The sequence below is a fragment of the Sinocyclocheilus anshuiensis genome, unplaced genomic scaffold (assembly GCF_001515605.1).
Source record: "Sinocyclocheilus anshuiensis isolate Anshui unplaced genomic scaffold, SAMN03320099.WGS_v1.1 scaffold808, whole genome shotgun sequence".
Taxonomy (NCBI): domain Eukaryota; kingdom Metazoa; phylum Chordata; class Actinopteri; order Cypriniformes; family Cyprinidae; genus Sinocyclocheilus; species Sinocyclocheilus anshuiensis.
Window position 1 is genome coordinate 263,237 of NW_015555751.1, and position 17,842 is coordinate 281,078.

Sequence of the window (17,842 nt, forward strand, 5' to 3'; positions counted from 1 at the left end):
AAGAGCTAGAATGAGAGTAAGATCCAATAGAGAGGATCAGAAGGAGGAGTTAGAGAGGAGGTACATAAAGAAAGTTTACGTGGACACAGACTTTGAAATAACAGATATAAAATACTTCGATTATACCACAAGTAGGAAAAAACACATCCTACTTTACCACATCATTAATTACCCTGACATAATTACCTTCTTTTATGAACTTCTAAATCTATGGTAAGCTGGGTTCATTGTCTGTTTGATTCCGTCTTTAATTTATTTTTCCGTACATTTCTGCCATATGTACATTAACTGACAGTCACCACTGATAAGCTACCACTAAATATTGTAGAAACTTACTTTGCTGTAAAGTTGCTTTGCAACCATTTGTATCGTGAAAAGTGCTATACAAATAAACTTTAATTGAATTGAATTGATAGTAAATATTTTGTTGCAAAAACATCTATTTCAAATAATGCTGTTCTTTTAAACTTTTTATGCATCAAAGAATCAAAAAATAAGAATAAGAAAGTTTCAACTAGAATATTAAGCTGCAAAACGGTTTTAAACTTTGATAATAATAAAAAATTATTCTTGAGCTCCAAATCAGCATGTTAGAATGATTTCTGAAGGATCATGTGACACTGAAGATTTGAGCAATGACTGCTGAAAATCAGCTTTGCCTTTACAGGAATAAATTAAAAATACACAGCCTTGGTGAGCATAAGATAATTCTTTTACAAACAACCACAAATTTCTGAACACTAGGGTACATATAATGCTTTGGTGTCAAAACAAAAAAATGAAACACCAAATATTGTCTATTGACACATGTACATGTAAAGAAATGTCATGCTCGGAGATAAAAATATAAACATATTCAGACACAAGCATAAAGAACAAGCCATATTGACACAGTGGATAAGAGCAGGGCCGTTACTGTTGCCCTCCCTGCCACCTTTCTAACTATTCAGATTGCAGTTTGGATATTTATAGTGACAGTCCTGATCTGAAGATTTAGAAGAGGAAGTGATGATGTGGACGCTGCTAGCGAAGAACTCGGATCTGCTTCCTGCCTGCTCTTTTGTCTCAAGCCAAAAATGTGGGTGAGCCCGGTCAACACCCTTAACCTAAAACTTATGAGCGCATGTCAGTTTCCTGTCCAACTCTGGGTGCTTAAATAGAGTGTCTTTGAGGTTAGAGCTGAGATCCTACATAACACGAACATCATACCTTCATAAAACTAATTACTGTATGTGAGTGGAAAAACAAGCCAACTCTTGAAGACCATGAGTAGACAAATCAGAAGATTCAGTTCTAGCACACTTTCATATTTTCATATAAAACCTAATTGTTATATTCCAGCAATATCTTCCCACCACTAGAACAGAATTTACACCAATAAAAGCTAGTCTAAAAGCCTACGGTAGTAGGAAAGCTCTTCTCACAGCTCCTCTTGTGTGGTAATAGGCAGGAGGGAAGGGACAGAACTAGGAGGGGATCTCTTTTTTTTTTTTTTTTAATCTAGCACAAATGTGTTCACCACAATGGTATGAACACTCGAGAGGATTGTGCTTACATTTTCTTCATCTTTTCCAGTAATAACATTTTCAAAAGTTTTAACAAAACATTGAAGTAGGTAGCAATATTAAAAGATCATCAACCCTTTTTCTCCCATTTTGGCTACATGAGCCTGGGCACACTGGTAGATTGGGTGTATAACTCAAACATATCCTTCACCAAGAATTATTTCACAACCAAGTTATGTGCAGCCCTTCAGCTTTCAGTTTTTAAAGGAATAGTTCACCCCTTACTAAACTGTGGGACCTCCTTCTTTATCCTTCAAATATATTTTCAAGTTCCAGAACATCATAAATGTATCACTCATGAAGACTATTTGACTAATTATGCATTATGCACTATTTTTCTGAAGTCTTCTGAAGTCATTCTATAGCTTTGTGTCAAACTGATCTGAATGATTCATTCATAAATCAACTGATCCGGTTCTTGAGTTTAACTCGCAGTGCTTACCAGCTCACTGGAGGGGATGATTTTCAGTAAATAATGGCATAAATGTCGGTCTGTTCCTCTCACAAAACTACAAAATGACCAAAGTAGTCTTGGAATATAGTCCATGACTCATATGAACAACTTATATATTTGATGGTGCTTTTGTGTAGTGTTTTGTTGTTGTTGTTGTTTTTTTTAAATATTGCATCAGATACAATAAATTGATACATAAATTGATTCAGAATTGTATTAAATCTAATAACCAATTATGGTACTTTATCCCAAATTTAGTTTTTGACAAAATTGGTGGTATTAAATTTCTCCTCAGTTGTAATTTTGATATTAATACAATTCCCATTAAGCTGTCTAACTTTCATAGACAAGCTCTGTTATCTTGGTTGTTGGTGTACAAACATAATTTCTCTCCCCACAGGTGTTTGATTTGGAACAATAAAGATATTAAATATAAGAATAAGACACTTTTTCGATTATTGGTTCAGAAATAATATTTTATTGGTGACAGTTGTTTCGTCCTGATGGTCTCTTACTCTCATATGGAGAATTTTTAAATAAATTTAAACTTCCAATTTCTGCAAAGGATTATGCAGTGGTCTTTGATGCTATACCTTCTGGTCTTCTTCATTTGCTGCGGGCCGCTGATGCTTTTGATTTGAATATAACTAGTGACTTAAATTTAAAGTTAGATGGTATAAGTATTCTTGATAAAAAATGCAATAATAATTTTCTTAAACAGATTTGTCGGCCTTTTAGGATACCCCCAGCTAAAAGTTTTTGGAATTCCCGCTTCCAGGACATTAACTGGGAGGAGGCTTTTATGATCTCCAGGAGATACTGTCATCAATTTGCGAGGTTTCATTTTAAATTATTCATTGTATTTATCCAGTAAATGAGGTTATTAAAAGATTTAAGAAGGATATTGATTTGAAATGTGTGTTTTGTAATTTGAATGATGAAAGTATATGCCATCTTTTTTTTTTATTGTATTTGTACAAAATTATTCTGGTGTGATTTTAAGATCTTCTTTGAAGAGATTTCGGGAATTGACATTACTTTAGAAGATAAGAATGTTTTATTTTATTATGATAAGCCTTTAGAGAAGAAATTATATTTTGTTCTTAATTTGTTTATTATATTAGGGAAATATCACATACATAAATGTCGATGGTCAAAGAGTACACCTAGTTTTTTACTACTTAAATTTGAGCTCTGTCAGTATATTAAAGTGATGGAAGGTGTAAGGAACTCTAAAGCAAAAAAGACTATAGATTGTTGTAAAGCCTTGAAACTTTATCCTTTTTAAGGACCTTTGCACTTATTTTGAAGTTAGAGATATGGGTTTGTTCTCAATACCCCTCTGTATATAGTTCATATTTTTTTGTTGATTTATTTAGTTTTTTCTTCTTCCTTAATTTGCATTATTTTTTTTACAATCATTGTCTTTTTGAATTTGACTTTTTTGCTTGTATTGTCAATTTGTATGTGAATTGTCACTAAATAAAGCATTTAAAAAAAAAAATTAAAAAAAACATTTTTTTCTTGTTAAAGCTTGACAGCCCCAGTCACTTCCATTATATAAAAAAGGAGTGGCCATGATATACTTCAAAATTTCTCCTTTTGTGTTCTACAGAAGAAAGACAATCATACAGCTTTGGAAAGACAATGTCCAATTTTAAAGTTTCTTTAAATTGCCATGGAATGTGGTCACACGGATCTCTATAAAATCACGGTTATGAAGCTTTCCTTGTGCTGACCACTTGGCCTTGACTACGTGATTAACAGTGTTATCAAACTGTAAACACATCTGCACAGCAGCTCCTTTTTTCTGCCACTGGCAGGTAACCCACCCATGCGGCGCCCAGGCCTAAACCGTGCAACCCCCTGGAGTCGTGTCAATCAGATGAGATCACTTTATAACCACAAGGCTTAACTGAAAAAACCTGGAGGAACCAGCACCTCCTTTTCCCACTGCCAGCACACACTGCAGCCCAAGTCCAGCTCCTAAAAGGGGTCAGAGCAACATGACAGCAGCAGTAGCTGCAGTTAGGGGGTAATGCTGCATATTATGTCCATTACACCCCAAAGTGTCCGATTTTCTCTGAAGAGAGAGAGTGAGAACACCATCTTTCTGAGAGTCTTGCCTCCTCTCTGGACAGGAAGCCAGTAATCAGTAGAACAGGAAGAGCTGGGATGGATTTCCTGCAAACCCAGCGTAAAAGTACATACTGACCTCGTCTGAGATGGGCAGCCAAAAAACTTAAATATTACAATGGACTAAGAATGCCTGCATGCTTGTCCTAAGAGCAAATGACTCTTATTAGATATCTCACATAAGTTTGCGATTATAAACTTTTATTAAACTGAACTTGCACTAAGTATACATTTTTGTAAGAGGGAGTTGAAATTATTTTAATACTGTGTAAATGCTTACTTCATAAACATTTTCAACAAGTAGATCTGAATGTCCTAAAATTATTAAATGTGTGACAGAGCTGGATTTCTGCGATTATAGCTTGGGAGAGCTTTAGAAATTGGAATTTGGCAAGACATCTAGCTAGTTCTTCTTCGACTACAAGCATGCTCCATTTCATTAACAGTAACACATGCTTTCAGTCATTAAAATATATACATATAAATGCAGTAAAACAGTAATATTGTGAAATATTAAAAAATGTAATTTATTCCAGCAGTGGCAAAGGGTCAGTGTCAAATGATCCTTCAGAAATTATTCTAATATGCTAATTTGGTGCTCAAGAAACATTTCTTGTTATTATCAAAGTTGATAACACTTGAGTTGCTTAATATTTTGGGGAATTTTTTCAGGATTCTTTTGATTACTTTACAATAGTGCATATAGTTTTGCCTTGCGAGGTCCAGGATGACTAGATGACAGTACTGTATATAATGGGAAGACAAATCACTTCACCCTTCCTGTTACTTCAACTTCCATATTATGATTGGTGTTGGAGTTCTATAATTGTGTTTATTTTAGGAAGAGACGCTGTACTCCCTAGTGGCCATGTGCACCCCTTCCAGCAGATGCAGAGCTGCTGGAGGTCTAACAAGCCTACTGCTTATATTTTCTCAGTGCCAGATCACAACCTGATATGCAAAATCCTGTCTTGCGCTGTTTGTTAAGCTTAAATGGTTTTATGGAAACGGTTTTAGAAAAGAAAATGTAAATAATAAATATGTGAATTGGCACTTATAGACACATATTAGGACAGGGCTGTCCAAACTCGGTCCTGGAGGGCCGGTGTCCTGCAGAGTTTAGCTCCAACTTGCCTCAACACACCTGACTGAAAGTTTCTATGCCTAGTAAGAGCTTGATTAGCTGGTTCAGGTGTGTTTAATTAGGGTTTGAGCTAAACTCTGCAGGACACCGGCCCTCCAGGACCGAGTTTGGACAGCCCTGTATTAGGACATTAGAATGTGCTATATTTATGTTACCCTGACATCTACTGGACAGTTGTTGCAAGATCATGTGACCTCAAACGATCAACTCATTAACATAAAACCTCTGTAAATATGTGGCCAAATACTAGCTAAGGTAGTCTCTAACTACCAATAACTATTGTGAATAAGTAAGAGCTTTGAGATGAAAACATAGGCAATTTCTGGAGTCACAGATAATATATAAATAGAATTACATATACACTATTGTTCAAAAGTAAAAAAAAAAAAAAGTATCTTTTGCTCACCAATGCTGCATTTGATCAAAAAATACAGTAAAAACAGAAATATTGTGAAATATTATTACAATTTAAAGAAACGGTTTTCTATTTTTTAATATATTTTAAAATGTAATTTATTCCAGCAATGGCAAAGCTGAATTTTCAGCAGCCATTACTCCAGTCTTTAGTGTCACAGGATCCTTCAGAAATTATTCTAAAATGATTTGGTGCTCAAGATTATCAAAATTATCAAAATTGAAAATAGCTGTGCTGCTTAATATTTTTTGGAAACATCTGTTACATTTTTTTTCAGGATTCTTTGATGAATAAAAAGTTCAATAGCCTATAACAGCAATTATTTGAAATAGAAATTTTACATTTGTAAAATAAAAAATTTTGACAATGTAAAATTCTTTGTTTTCTTATTTGATCAATTTCATACATTCTTGCTGAAGTATTGATTTCTTTCAAAAAAATTGTTTTACTGACCCCAAACTTTTGAAAAGTAGTACATATATTGTAACTAGCAAGCTGCATTCAACTACTTTTCAACTACTCCAATAAATGCATATTACACCACATATGAAAACACAGAAATAAGAAACAGTGAAACAAGAGAAGGATAGAAATAAGAGAAATGTTTAAAAAAATCCTCGTCTGGCATGTTTGCCAGGAAATGTGCAAAGAAAAAAATGTCAATATATAAGGCAGGCAGGCACTGTTTAGCAGGGTCTGTGAAAACAGTATGGCAAGAATCTCTTCCTAAAGCACTACTTTATAAAATATAAACCTTGATAGTCACAAGTGACTGTTAAAATTAGATTTATTAATTTTATTTAGAATTTTCTCTTTTTTTTTTTTAACTAACTTCTATACACCTGTGTATTTTTTATAGTCCATTGATTTTCTTATACCCAGTGGGGGATCTATGTTGTTGGTTTAATAAAAGACTTCCAGATAAAACATCAAACCTAGCTGTACCTTAATATGTACAGCAGGTGTTAAACTAACTAGAACTCTAATATAAATGACCCTTGATGTAATCTTGTTTGCATTCACAATAGCTCACCTGGATCTAGATGACTAAATGTCCCGATGACAAAATCCAGAGTGGACATAGCTAAAATGCCCAGTAGAACCAACTGAAGGCGTACAATCCATTTTACCCCAGCCAGGTTAATCCCAAGCAGGCCAATCAGAACGGCCACAGAGATGCCCCTAACTGCCCACATGCTCTGTAAGTTCAGCACCTGTGCAATGGACTCGGCAAAACCAGTGATGTACATCGCTCCAGCCACACACTGCCAACAAGACACATGATTGTCACCAAACTTGAAAACAGTGAACCGACCACCCAATGTATATGCAACATAATACAGATAGGAGCTGCTCACCTGTCCAAACACATACAAGAGTCCCACAGTTCCTCCAATCCTCCCTCCGAGCACAGTGGAGATCATGGAGTAGACCCCACCGTTACCCACTCTGCAACACTCACACACGCCAACGCCCGACATCACCGTAACCAAGGCGACCAATACCACAATGGATACCAGAAGCATGCCCAGCAACACACCCGTGTTACCCTAAAGATGGTCATATGGAAAAAAGACAAACATTTTCATTGGATGCCCATTTAACAGCTGCAAAAACATGACATAGGCTATGTATGAAAGTCTGTTTCTGCCATGGGATAAAAAAAAAAAATAAGGTAACTGCAACTTTGTAGCTCACACTTGCAATTTTCTCGCAATTGTAAGTTTATATCTCACAATTCTGACTTTTTTCCTCAGAACTGCGAGATACAAACTCAGAATTGTGAAATGTTAACTGAGAAGTCAGAATTACGAGATGTAAACTCAAAATTCTGAGTAAAGCAGAATTGCGAGAAATAGACTTGGAATTGCAAGAAAAAAGTTAGAATTCCGTTTATATCTCACAAATACAACTTTCTCCTCATAATTGTAAGCTTGTATCTCACAAAAAGTAATTGAGACTTTTTTTTTTTCAAATGCCATTTAAATAGATTCTCTGATACACATATGCACTACAAGCACCTTGAAATCTATGATAAAACATAACTTACCACAAGCCAGCCAGTCCGCAAAAAGAGCACCACCCCAAAAATGTTGATCATGCAGGTAGTAAAGACTCCATCCCAGGTGCCGAAAAGAACAGGCTCCCAGACGAAAAGCTGCACCTTCCACCAAGGCTGAGCATTACTCTGGGAACCCTACACAAACCAGTGTCACTCATATCTAAACAAGCCACCATTAATGTCAGGTCCTCCGCTCAGAGTAAAACAGTAGGATCTGAACTTAAGGTTTACTATTTATTCTTATGGTAAAATTTACAGATTGGTAATTACCTGTGCGTCTTCATGGAATAACTCTTGAACTTGAGGACTCATGCTCCCTCCTGGGCAAGATTACACTAGCTGGATCTGAGGAAAGTAAATTTACATTGCTATAGTCATTTTAAAGGCTTTAGTACTGTATATAGCCTACAAAGGTAATTTTAACAACATTTGCCAAGTAGGCGATGGCCACGTAACTTGGATACATTTAAGCCAACAAAAGCCGTCTTTTAATAAGTGACACATTAATAAAACACATGTAATTAAAATTCCGCAGTTGATCAACATTTTAATACCTTAAGATAAAAGGCAAACAAACGTATTGAAGTTCACGTGACTAAGTTGTGTAGTAGCCTACTGACATTGTGTTTGTGTTTTACTTTAACGTTATGTAGTGCAATGGTTCGTTGCAAACACTATTAGAAACTCCAGTGACTAGCGGCCCTAATCTAAAGGATAAAATGCTGTTTTGGGATATAGTTGAACTGTAAATTCCTTGAGTAATCATAAAGACACTTACCTGCAGTTGCTGTGCTCCCGGATGCAGCAGGTGGAGATTGTGAGAGAGGCACGAGCGCACACCTGAATAGTTGGGTGGTCCGATTCATTTCCGCGAATCGGTTCTTTCGAACGGTTAAGCATCAAACATAAAAAAAAAACTTTTTAGTAGCCTACGTTTTATCTGTAAACGTTTGCTTTTGAAGTAACTACGAAGTGCTATTTAAGTAACTTACTAAATTGACACTAACCATGACAGTGTTTTAGCATAGTATATTAAAAGCGTTTTAACGTTATGTAGTGCAATGGTTCGTTGCAAACGAACTATTTTAAAATCATATCGTTCGATTAATTCTTGCTTTAAGAATTTTATCCTAACAGCTGTCTGTGTGTCGCTGTTATTTATGTGTGCAATAAACGTCAAATATCTGTTCTATAAGCGCCACCTCAGGTGTGTGCTGCCAGTGTTCATTTCACTGTTCTTCGACTAGTCTACGGTGCAGGACTTTCTGTATTTTTTTGTTTATTTCGTCATTGATATAACTAACTAGTGGACATTTATTATGTAAAGTCAAATTAAAATCATTTTAAGATGCTTTTATGCAAAGTTATGGCCATGTTTCAACCATACAACCATATTTTCAACCCCAGTCCACATTTTTGTCAATATGATTATCTCACAAAAATGTTCCCAGGTTATAATTAAACAGATTTAAAAATAAAGAAAGACAATAAGAAATATTTGCACAAAATGAATCCTTTAGGACAATTAGAATTGAATCAAGACCATAGAAATACTACTGTGAATAAATATATTTATTTTTGCATTTAGTTAAAGAGAATTGGGAGAAATATGCTTAATTGTCATAAAATATATATGCAATCACAATGCAAAAAAATGTTAATGGTCTTAAAAACAGGATTCATTTATTTTAGGCAAAATACATTTCTCGATTTTTGTTAAAAATGAACTGGACTTCTTGGATTTCTTGACTGGTTTCATGAGTTTCACACAGTAGTGCTTATACTAAAAAGGCAGGGGCCACCCACTCCTGTGATGAGTGATCATGACACATGGAAAAAGCACTCAACAACCTGATGCATTTTGAAATTTATTATTACACAACAAGAGGCACGCAATCAAAAACATCCAATCAGAACTTTTTCCCCATGTCTTAGGCAAAGTATTGCATTAAAGTATATTCTATGGAAATAATTCAGCTACAATAAAATGTATATATATAAAAATATAACCAGTGTACAAAGACAGTCAGAGGACATGCACTCCCCAATAAAATTAAATGTCTAAAACTAGTCAGAAGAGCTTACTAAATAAAACCATTCAGTTTTCCACTCAAATTAAACTTGAAAGAAAACAATGATCCACCATCAGTAACACCAGATGAGACTTTGATGCTCAAAATACCCAGTCAATAAAGAACAAGTCATGTGTTTAAATGGATATGACCTTTTGCCAATAGCAATTGAGCTTACAAAAAAAAAAAATTTTTAAATCCAAATTTTACTAAAAGGAAATAAAGCAAAAACAAAGCATTAAGGTCTTCCCTCAACTTATCATCTCACTTTCACCAATTTCTAGAGCATCTATAGCAGTAATTATTGATTAAATATTTATAATGAAGGTATCACATGATATTGAAATGATAAATAACATCCTAAAAACTCCCCTGATGGTGTATGATATCCATACATGGTTTAATCAAATTATAATTATTAAAAACTCATTCAGAGGCAATTCTTAGAGGACAGTACATTTGTAATTTTACAAACAAGAACACAAACATGATTTAGTCACAAAAGTTGTGCTGAGAGTCTTCAGGGACTACAGGAATGAGTAAACCGAAATGGCAGCAAATAGTAAATCATGTCGCACTCTCTCTACACTCCAAAACATGTGCACATCAAAATGCACAAATTAAAATATACAACCTATTTACAATGTGTAGAAATAAAGGGACAATAAAGGAATGTTTAGGCACACATATAATAGACCGTAATCAAAAACACAGTAAAATGTCTTTGACACCTAGAACATACTATAAAAAAAAAAAAAACATACACACAGGACTGTTCTTAATGGGCCTCATTCACAAAATATGAGCAGAGTGAATTTGTGTGTTTATAAAACCATTAAACAATTTACATAAGAATGTTTTTAAAAATGATTTACAAAGAAATGAGTGTACAGTTTCGCATGATACTACGAGTATAAAGCATAAAACTAAGATTAATCAAGATTATGATTAACAGTTATGGGGCAAGCAGGTAAATTTAATAAAAATAAAACAGATACAAAGTTTTTCATTTACATGATTAGTTTTGAAGCTAACAAAGATAGATGTGTGATTAATAAATGCTGTGTGTACATATTAGTATAACTTTACCAAACATTGCACTTTATTTTTTGTTCTATATTGATCCAATAAGTAACAGCAAGTGAATCTGATACAAAGACATACTTGCTAATGGATGGGGTGTTTTTGAGACAAAGAAAAAGCAAAAAATATGATCTCAGACCATACATTCTTAAATCATCTTTCTTGATTTCACTCAACACTGATATAGATTATATCAGATTTATGAATGTGTACATTATGTAGAGGGAAGGTGGGAACTGAAAAGTGCTTTAAAGCAATAACAAAAACTGCCCATGAGCTCAAAGTGCTATTTAATGTGTAATGTTTATGAGATATTGAGTCCATCTGGAAACTCAAGAAAACAATGTGAACAAATGAAATCCTCTTAAGGAAATCAAAGTGATGAAATGCGCACATTCTTTCAACAAAGTATGTTGTATTTTGACTACTGTAAGTCTGAACTAACCACTGAGTCAGGCACAATGATGACAAATGAAGAAGTGCATATTGACAATTGCTAAAACTGCATCCCTAAATGTAGAATATGTGAAAACAAACCATCTACAGATGCCTTGTTCCCCATGTGCCCTAAATCTGATTGGCAAGACAGTCTCTAATGAAAATGTACTGATTTGTTCAGAAGTAGCATGAGAATATCTATTGTTTTGATCCAATAACCTTAGGAGAAATGTGCAAAAATATTTCATGATTATATAATCTCATTATATAAAATTATGGGCTAGGTCCATACAAATTCAGTATGACAATACAATGTGTCTTGAAGAGATTCTTTATGGGAGCAGAGAATGCAAATATTTGTAAAAACATTCCAACAAGTAATTAAGTGCACAAAAAATTAAATACACAAATTAGCTTACAACGGCAGCAAAATGTTACTAATTATTTTAACAAAGTGCCTTACTCAAGTCTAGGGCATGAATGTAAGTTCCTTTCAGTACCTCTCCAGACAACATGTTACAAAATCGATTGTAATGCTAGGTCAGAGTAGTTTCTATAGACCTTCATTATTAGGTCAGTCCGTTGAGCCTGTTGTTCCAAGCAAAAGAACTGAATGCTAAAAAGAGGCCAAATCAGAATTGATTTTTGTATCATTTTCTCTCTAGGAAGCTACGTTGACCCTATAATTTAGACTACTACAACAGCATTGTTGTTGTAGCTTGAATTCCTAATTCTAGAACGCACAGGCTAACTAATTTGGCAAGGCATAGTGCGTTCATCCCAAGCCCTACATGTGTAATGCACAAATAATGCAATGACACAAAGAGTATCCCATAGTCTCCATTAGAAGTGCTGATAATGAAATCTAATGCGTGCATCACTCTGCTCCACATGTGTGATTGTTTAAAGATGGAAAATCATAAGTATTTGCACAGAGATCACATTGCCTTCACTGACAGAACTATAAAGTGCCATTAAAATGCTTCAAATTAAAAGCTCTTGTTTAGCCAAAGGTTTGGCTGCTTGTAGCATCTGGAGATCTTGTTTCGTTAACAAGCGAGAACTCTGGGAAGTCCACTCCTCCATGACCTCTCAGGCTAACTTGTCCACTGGCAATGCTAAACTGTGAAGACATTCCAGCTGGTGAGCTTGGAAACTGAGATCGAAAGTTCTGGTCAAAAGTAGCGATCTGAAATGTCTGACTAATGCTTTGCGCATCACTTTTTTTGGGAGAGGTCACTTGGTCGAGGAAGTCCTCCGTTGGCGAAACTGAGGAAGGGTTTGTCTCGTCACCTGAAAAGGAGAAGGAGTGTTGGGAATCTACTAAAAGGCTAAAGTTAGGTTTCTCCAAGGTGGATCTCAATGGAGAGTTCATGCTCGGTCTGAACCGGGATGGGGAGGTGAACTGCTTCTCCGTGGAAAACAAAGGCTGGCCAGCAAGACTGGCACTGTCATTTACAAACGTAAGACTCTGGTTGTTCAGGTAGGTGTCATTCTGACTGGTCCTTTCCAGTGCTTGCTGGAGAAACTTGGAGTACTCCTGTAGAAGGCTAGCCTTCTCGGCCGGGGGTCCTTGTGAGCTGGTCCCCAAAGTCTCGGTGGGGCTGCTCTCATCGGAAGAGTTGATAGAGATGCTGGATGTGACCTCGGTGTCCGCCACACTGAAGGAAATCTCTGCTTGCCCGTTGGCCTTATTGGAGTAATGATCGAGAAGCGTCTGCAGGACCTCATCTGGAAGGACGTTCTTCTCGTTACTGGACTTGATCTCCACGTTCAGCGTCTGAGTCTCAGAGAGGATTGTGACAGGAACGGTCTCATCGATGACGCTTGCTACAGCTGCCTGAGTGACTGAAGACTGCGACACAATGCTGCTTACATTAAGCGCATAGTCTCGACTAGTGTTTGCCGTAGCCGCCTGAAGGTATCGCTTCTTCTTGAGAAACTGCATGGCATCGTCATAATTTGTGCTGCTCCCAGTTGGTTTCGTTTGTCCTCCTTGGAGGGAATCAACCGACTCCATGACAGGATTGGTCTCGACATCCAAGAGGCCTTTGTTGTCCACAATTTCAAACGTGTATCTTGTTACTTTGCTCTCTTCGAATGAGGACAAGGGTGAGAGACTCTGGGGCTGTTCTAGGGCCTGCTGTTTCAAACCTCTCCTGCTGGCGATTTTCTTCAGCACTAGTTTCGGAGGACTGATGATCTCATCATTCGATTCCTCCCCTGCGAGATGCCTGTTGCCAGGCGGGGAATCAGGGAGCTCGACGGAATAATCTGTCATGACATACTCGTCCTTGACCTTGGTGGCTACAGTGTAAAGAGGAAGACACTCGCTTTTGGCCAGTTGGTCTTCCGTTGTCTCCTCGTTACCAGCTTCAACCACTTTGTCAACAGTGGGACTTGTGAGCGCAACCCGACTTTTATCAAAGGACTTCTGACGTTTCTTCTTGGGAAGCGTGCATTCCTTGGCAGGAAAAGAGAAGCCCAAGGTCTCTGAGGTGCGAAGAGGGCCATCTTTGGCAGCTGCTTTCTGCACCTTCCTGTCCTTATTCTCATGGCACATTCGTCTGTGCTTTAGTACTCTGTCAGTTCTGGAGAAAAACTGTTGGGAAAAATGTACATCATCATGTTTCAGACTGTATAATGCATGCTAACATTTTAATTGCACTGATTTGCTTTGGACTGCCCTTACCTGATGGCAATAGTCACACTGGTAAGGCTTTTCCCCACTGTGTGTCCTCTTATGTCTCTCCATGTGGTATTTCTGAATAAATTTCATTCCACACTCATCACAGCGAAATGGTTTTTCTCCTAAAGGGGCGACATGACATGCTATTATGAATGATATAAAGAACAATTTAGGCAAGTCAAGTAGGCCTACCAGTCAAGACTGACAGGGGAAAAAGTAGGCCTTAACCCTTAGACTTGCTTTCTCAGAGTACAAAGATGTACCACAAAAAAGGGGCTTGCAATGGACTACATTAATAAATAGATCATCGACTCTAAAGATTTCACTGTACATTCTTGAAGAAAATGTTTTGAATGAAAAACACTTTTTTTTTTTTTTTGCCACTGGTACAATGTTTTTAATCCCTCTCTGCTTACCTGTGTGGATCTTCTCATGTCTCTGAAGCAGGTACTTCTGAATAAAGCGCATGTCACATTGATTGCACTGGAAAGGCTTTTCACCTGCAAAATATAAAATTGTTCACCATTTTGTTCTTTTAGATGTCATTTATTCCCAAAACACATTACACCACTTACCTGTGTGAATGAAGACATGTCTTTGTAAATGGTAGTTTGTCCGAAAAGCAGCATTGCAGTGCTCACAGACATGAGATTTCGGGTTCTGGTGCCCAAGGGAGCCGTCTTCATTAATAGTGAGAATCTAACAAGGAAATATATTTCAAAATCTACTGTACCTTATCTTTCATGCTTGTGCTCGTTTAGAGCATATCTGTGTGGTCATAATACTTTATGTCCTGGCTAACCAATACCATAAAATGACATGATAAATGTCAAGATGTGCACTGCAGTTTTTAGTATAATAATATTTCTATGAGTACAATCACCTCAGTAAGCAAGCAGCCTTTAATACAAATAAAATTATATTAAAAAAGCAAGCAGACAAATTAAGCAATTTCAGGACACTTTCAACCTCACATCAAACTTTAAATTACTTTACCACCAGTTTTGCACTGTAAAGTATCTCTCACTTAGAGAATTGGTATTTTAGAGCATATTGGTATTTTATCAGTGGCATCTCTGATGAATTATATTAAACCTTTGCAGGCGAGTGCTGCTTTCTCTTCTTCTTTTTGTGACAGTCAGATGGGTCCCTCCCTGGTTTCTTCTCCTTTTTATTGAGAATCAATGAGTCTGGCAATTTCATCTCCTGCTTTATATTTACCTAACAAAAGTAACAACAACAATCATTAATTAAATTCATTTACTGAATATATTTTTATACATTTATTTTTATCACGATATAGCCATAATACAGTTTAATTCGGACAAATCAGCTTTGTGCAAATTTGCTGAAAAGAAATGCACACTTACTTTACCCAATATTTACTCACTGTTTGTTTTGGTTCACTGACAAGGCTGTTGGAACTTGCACAAGTAAAATAAATAATATTGTTAAAGTGCAGCAATAATTAGCTCTTAATCAGCTCGAACAGCTGTACACTTACTGGCATATTGAGTGTATAGTGTAATTTATGGGAGATTCGCTGTGAGAAAGCGGCTTCATCCTGTCCGTCCTTTTTCACCATCTCCTCATGAACCATGAGGTCATCCTGGGATATCAGATCATGCGAGGTTAGGCCTCCACCTGCCAGGTCTTCATCATCATCATCTTCATCATCATCATCATCATCATCATCCTCTGCCAAAAGGGGATGATTAGCCAAGCTCCGTTCCCCAAGTGTCATATCCAAACTGCCTCTCCTTCCTCTTCCGTCCACCCTTGAGGGTCCCAAAGCTCTGGAAGAGTGATGAAGCCCCACAGGGCTACATTTCATAAGCATCCCCTCCAACTTTTCATCAATGTTCATCGCTCTCTGCCAAAAGGGGATGATTAGCCAAGCTCCGTTCCCCAAGTGTCATAACCAAACTGCCTCTCCTTCCTCTTCCGTCCACCCTTGAGGGTCCCAAAGCTCTGGAAGAGTGATGAAGCCCCACAGGGCTACATTTCATAAGCATCCCCTCCAACTTTTCATCAATGTTCATCGCTGAATGCTGAGCAGTTGAGCTGAAGCTACAGGAAGAGACAGGACCAACATAAGGATTCCAATCAGCAGTCAACACAGCTGCGTTCACAGCACTTCCTCTCTGTTGACCTGGCTGAGAGAAACAACAAGTTTGAGTTTAAAGAAAACAAACCTCATACCCCCCCTTTTGACAAGCAGCAGCAAAACCTGATGATCCATATTCTCCAGCATGATTTGAGAATGATCCAAAGAGTATCTTGTGGAATTTGATCTTTTGAAAAATCCTAAAACGTTATTTCAAGGTTTAAATAAAAAAGGAGGATATTTTCAATGTGATCTCAGACTTTTGGAACCCAGTGTTGGTCTAGCCTCTATGTGCAATCAAATCAAAATCATTTTCATCACCTGCTAGGAAGAGGAGAAATGACAATAAACTCAATCTGACTTGACACGTCTAGAACAGTTATTGTCAGAATTGCCACTGCAGCATAAACTAATTTAATTAGGAAGCATTCATGCCTTTTTATGTCAGATTCCTGCTTCTACATCTCATTATGAACCAGTTGACTCCAAGTGGATTGTAATACATAATTTCTTACTATTTTAATGAGGCTTAAGACTTTATTATATTCAGAAAAAAAGTATCAATCTAACTGTAATGACACTATTGGATAAAAATATAAAAAGCTGCAGTAGAGCTGCTATATAGCTGTTATTACTGTGAAGCTGCTCTGAAACAATCTGTATTTTCGTACTTATCAATACTGAAAGATTAAAGCCGCATTTAACCCTGCTGTACTTTTCTAATCATTGATATTGGCCTCATAAATATGAATATTATTAATATGAATATTTACAAACATACCTGATTGAGATTCATTATTAACCCAGGATGACCTTTACATAATTATTCTCTTATTCTACTGACTTATATGAGCTGGTTGGCATCCTGCAGCTTTGCCATAACAGATTTAACCACATGACACTGTCAAATCAAATCAATCTTATTTTTATAGCATTTTCACAATACATATTGTTTCTAAGCATCTCTACAGATAATCCTCCCTTAATGCGCCCAGTGAGCAAGTAAATCTTGACTGTAGAAAAGCAAAAATTATATCAGTGGTGAAGAAAACAAAAAACAATATTCCATATGCATAGACTTTGTAAAAGTCATGTATGACATGTCAATCATCAACCTTAACTAAATACGACCCGCATAGGAAGTGGATCAACGTATGGTTTAAAAAAAGATAAGAGTTTAAGCTCTATGTATACAGACTTAATAATGCTGGTGTTCATAAACTAATAAATAAACTTAAAGTACATGGCATAAAGTACATTTACAGTGTGTGACACTCAAGCATAACACTGGCTGCCTGTTGCCACTGTCAGAGATACAACTGCGCATTTAATTTGACTTGAGCTTAATAAGACTACTGTATTTTAATAATGACTTTAATGTATTTTAATATATGAATGTAGTTTAAAATCGGCCTGATCTCAATTTCTATGCTGCCGTTTCATCACGCACACAGAGGCCGGACTGCAAACATTTTCTCGGCTGATTGTATCGAAGACCTTCGCGGATGAAGATTATACATACCGCATGTGTTGTCAGTGCAGCGCTGGCGGCGGGTTCGAGCCGCTCATGATGTGTTTGTCAAACTTTACTGCGATGCCGCGGCTAGCATGAGAGGCTAGCGAGCTACATTCCATCTGCAGCAGCGCAGCGGTGCATTGTGGGATCGCAGCGGACCC

General features: G+C 36.7%; 2 protein-coding genes across 4 annotated transcripts in view; both read right to left on the reverse strand.

Annotated features, from left to right (window-relative positions):
- Positions 1 to 8,650, reverse strand: part of LOC107673744 (solute carrier family 12 member 8-like) — a 19,046-nt gene extending 10,396 nt beyond the window's left edge. The window contains exons 1-5 of the mRNA XM_016467507.1: positions 8,555 to 8,650; positions 8,047 to 8,121; positions 7,765 to 7,911; positions 7,073 to 7,264; positions 6,748 to 6,979 (exon numbers count right to left, since the gene is read on the reverse strand). Coding sequence (XP_016322993.1) covers positions 6,748 to 6,979; positions 7,073 to 7,264; positions 7,765 to 7,911; positions 8,047 to 8,088 — 613 coding nt within the window. The 5' untranslated portion in view covers positions 8,089 to 8,121; positions 8,555 to 8,650. The remainder of the gene's footprint in view (positions 1 to 6,747; positions 6,980 to 7,072; positions 7,265 to 7,764; positions 7,912 to 8,046; positions 8,122 to 8,554) is intronic.
- Positions 8,651 to 9,637: 987 nt separating this feature from the next.
- On the reverse strand, positions 9,638 to 17,823 carry LOC107673743 (zinc finger protein 148). 3 transcript variants are annotated; one of them, XM_016467503.1, is made up of 8 exons: positions 17,688 to 17,823; positions 16,095 to 16,128; positions 15,563 to 15,919; positions 15,154 to 15,279; positions 14,634 to 14,757; positions 14,475 to 14,558; positions 14,062 to 14,180; positions 9,638 to 13,971 (listed from the first exon to the last, which is right to left on the reverse strand). In XM_016467503.1, exons 1-8 carry the CDS (start codon positions 17,690 to 17,692, stop codon positions 12,373 to 12,375), a joined length of 2,448 nt encoding a protein of 815 aa, XP_016322989.1. In that variant the 5' UTR covers positions 17,693 to 17,823; the 3' UTR covers positions 9,638 to 12,372. The 3 variants fall into 3 exon arrangements, with proteins under 3 accessions (XP_016322989.1, XP_016322990.1, XP_016322991.1); XM_016467504.1 differs by having other exon boundaries at positions 16,095 to 16,214; XM_016467505.1 differs by lacking the exons at positions 16,095 to 16,128; positions 17,688 to 17,823 and having other exon boundaries at positions 15,563 to 15,925.
- Positions 17,824 to 17,842: the final 19 nt, after the last annotated feature.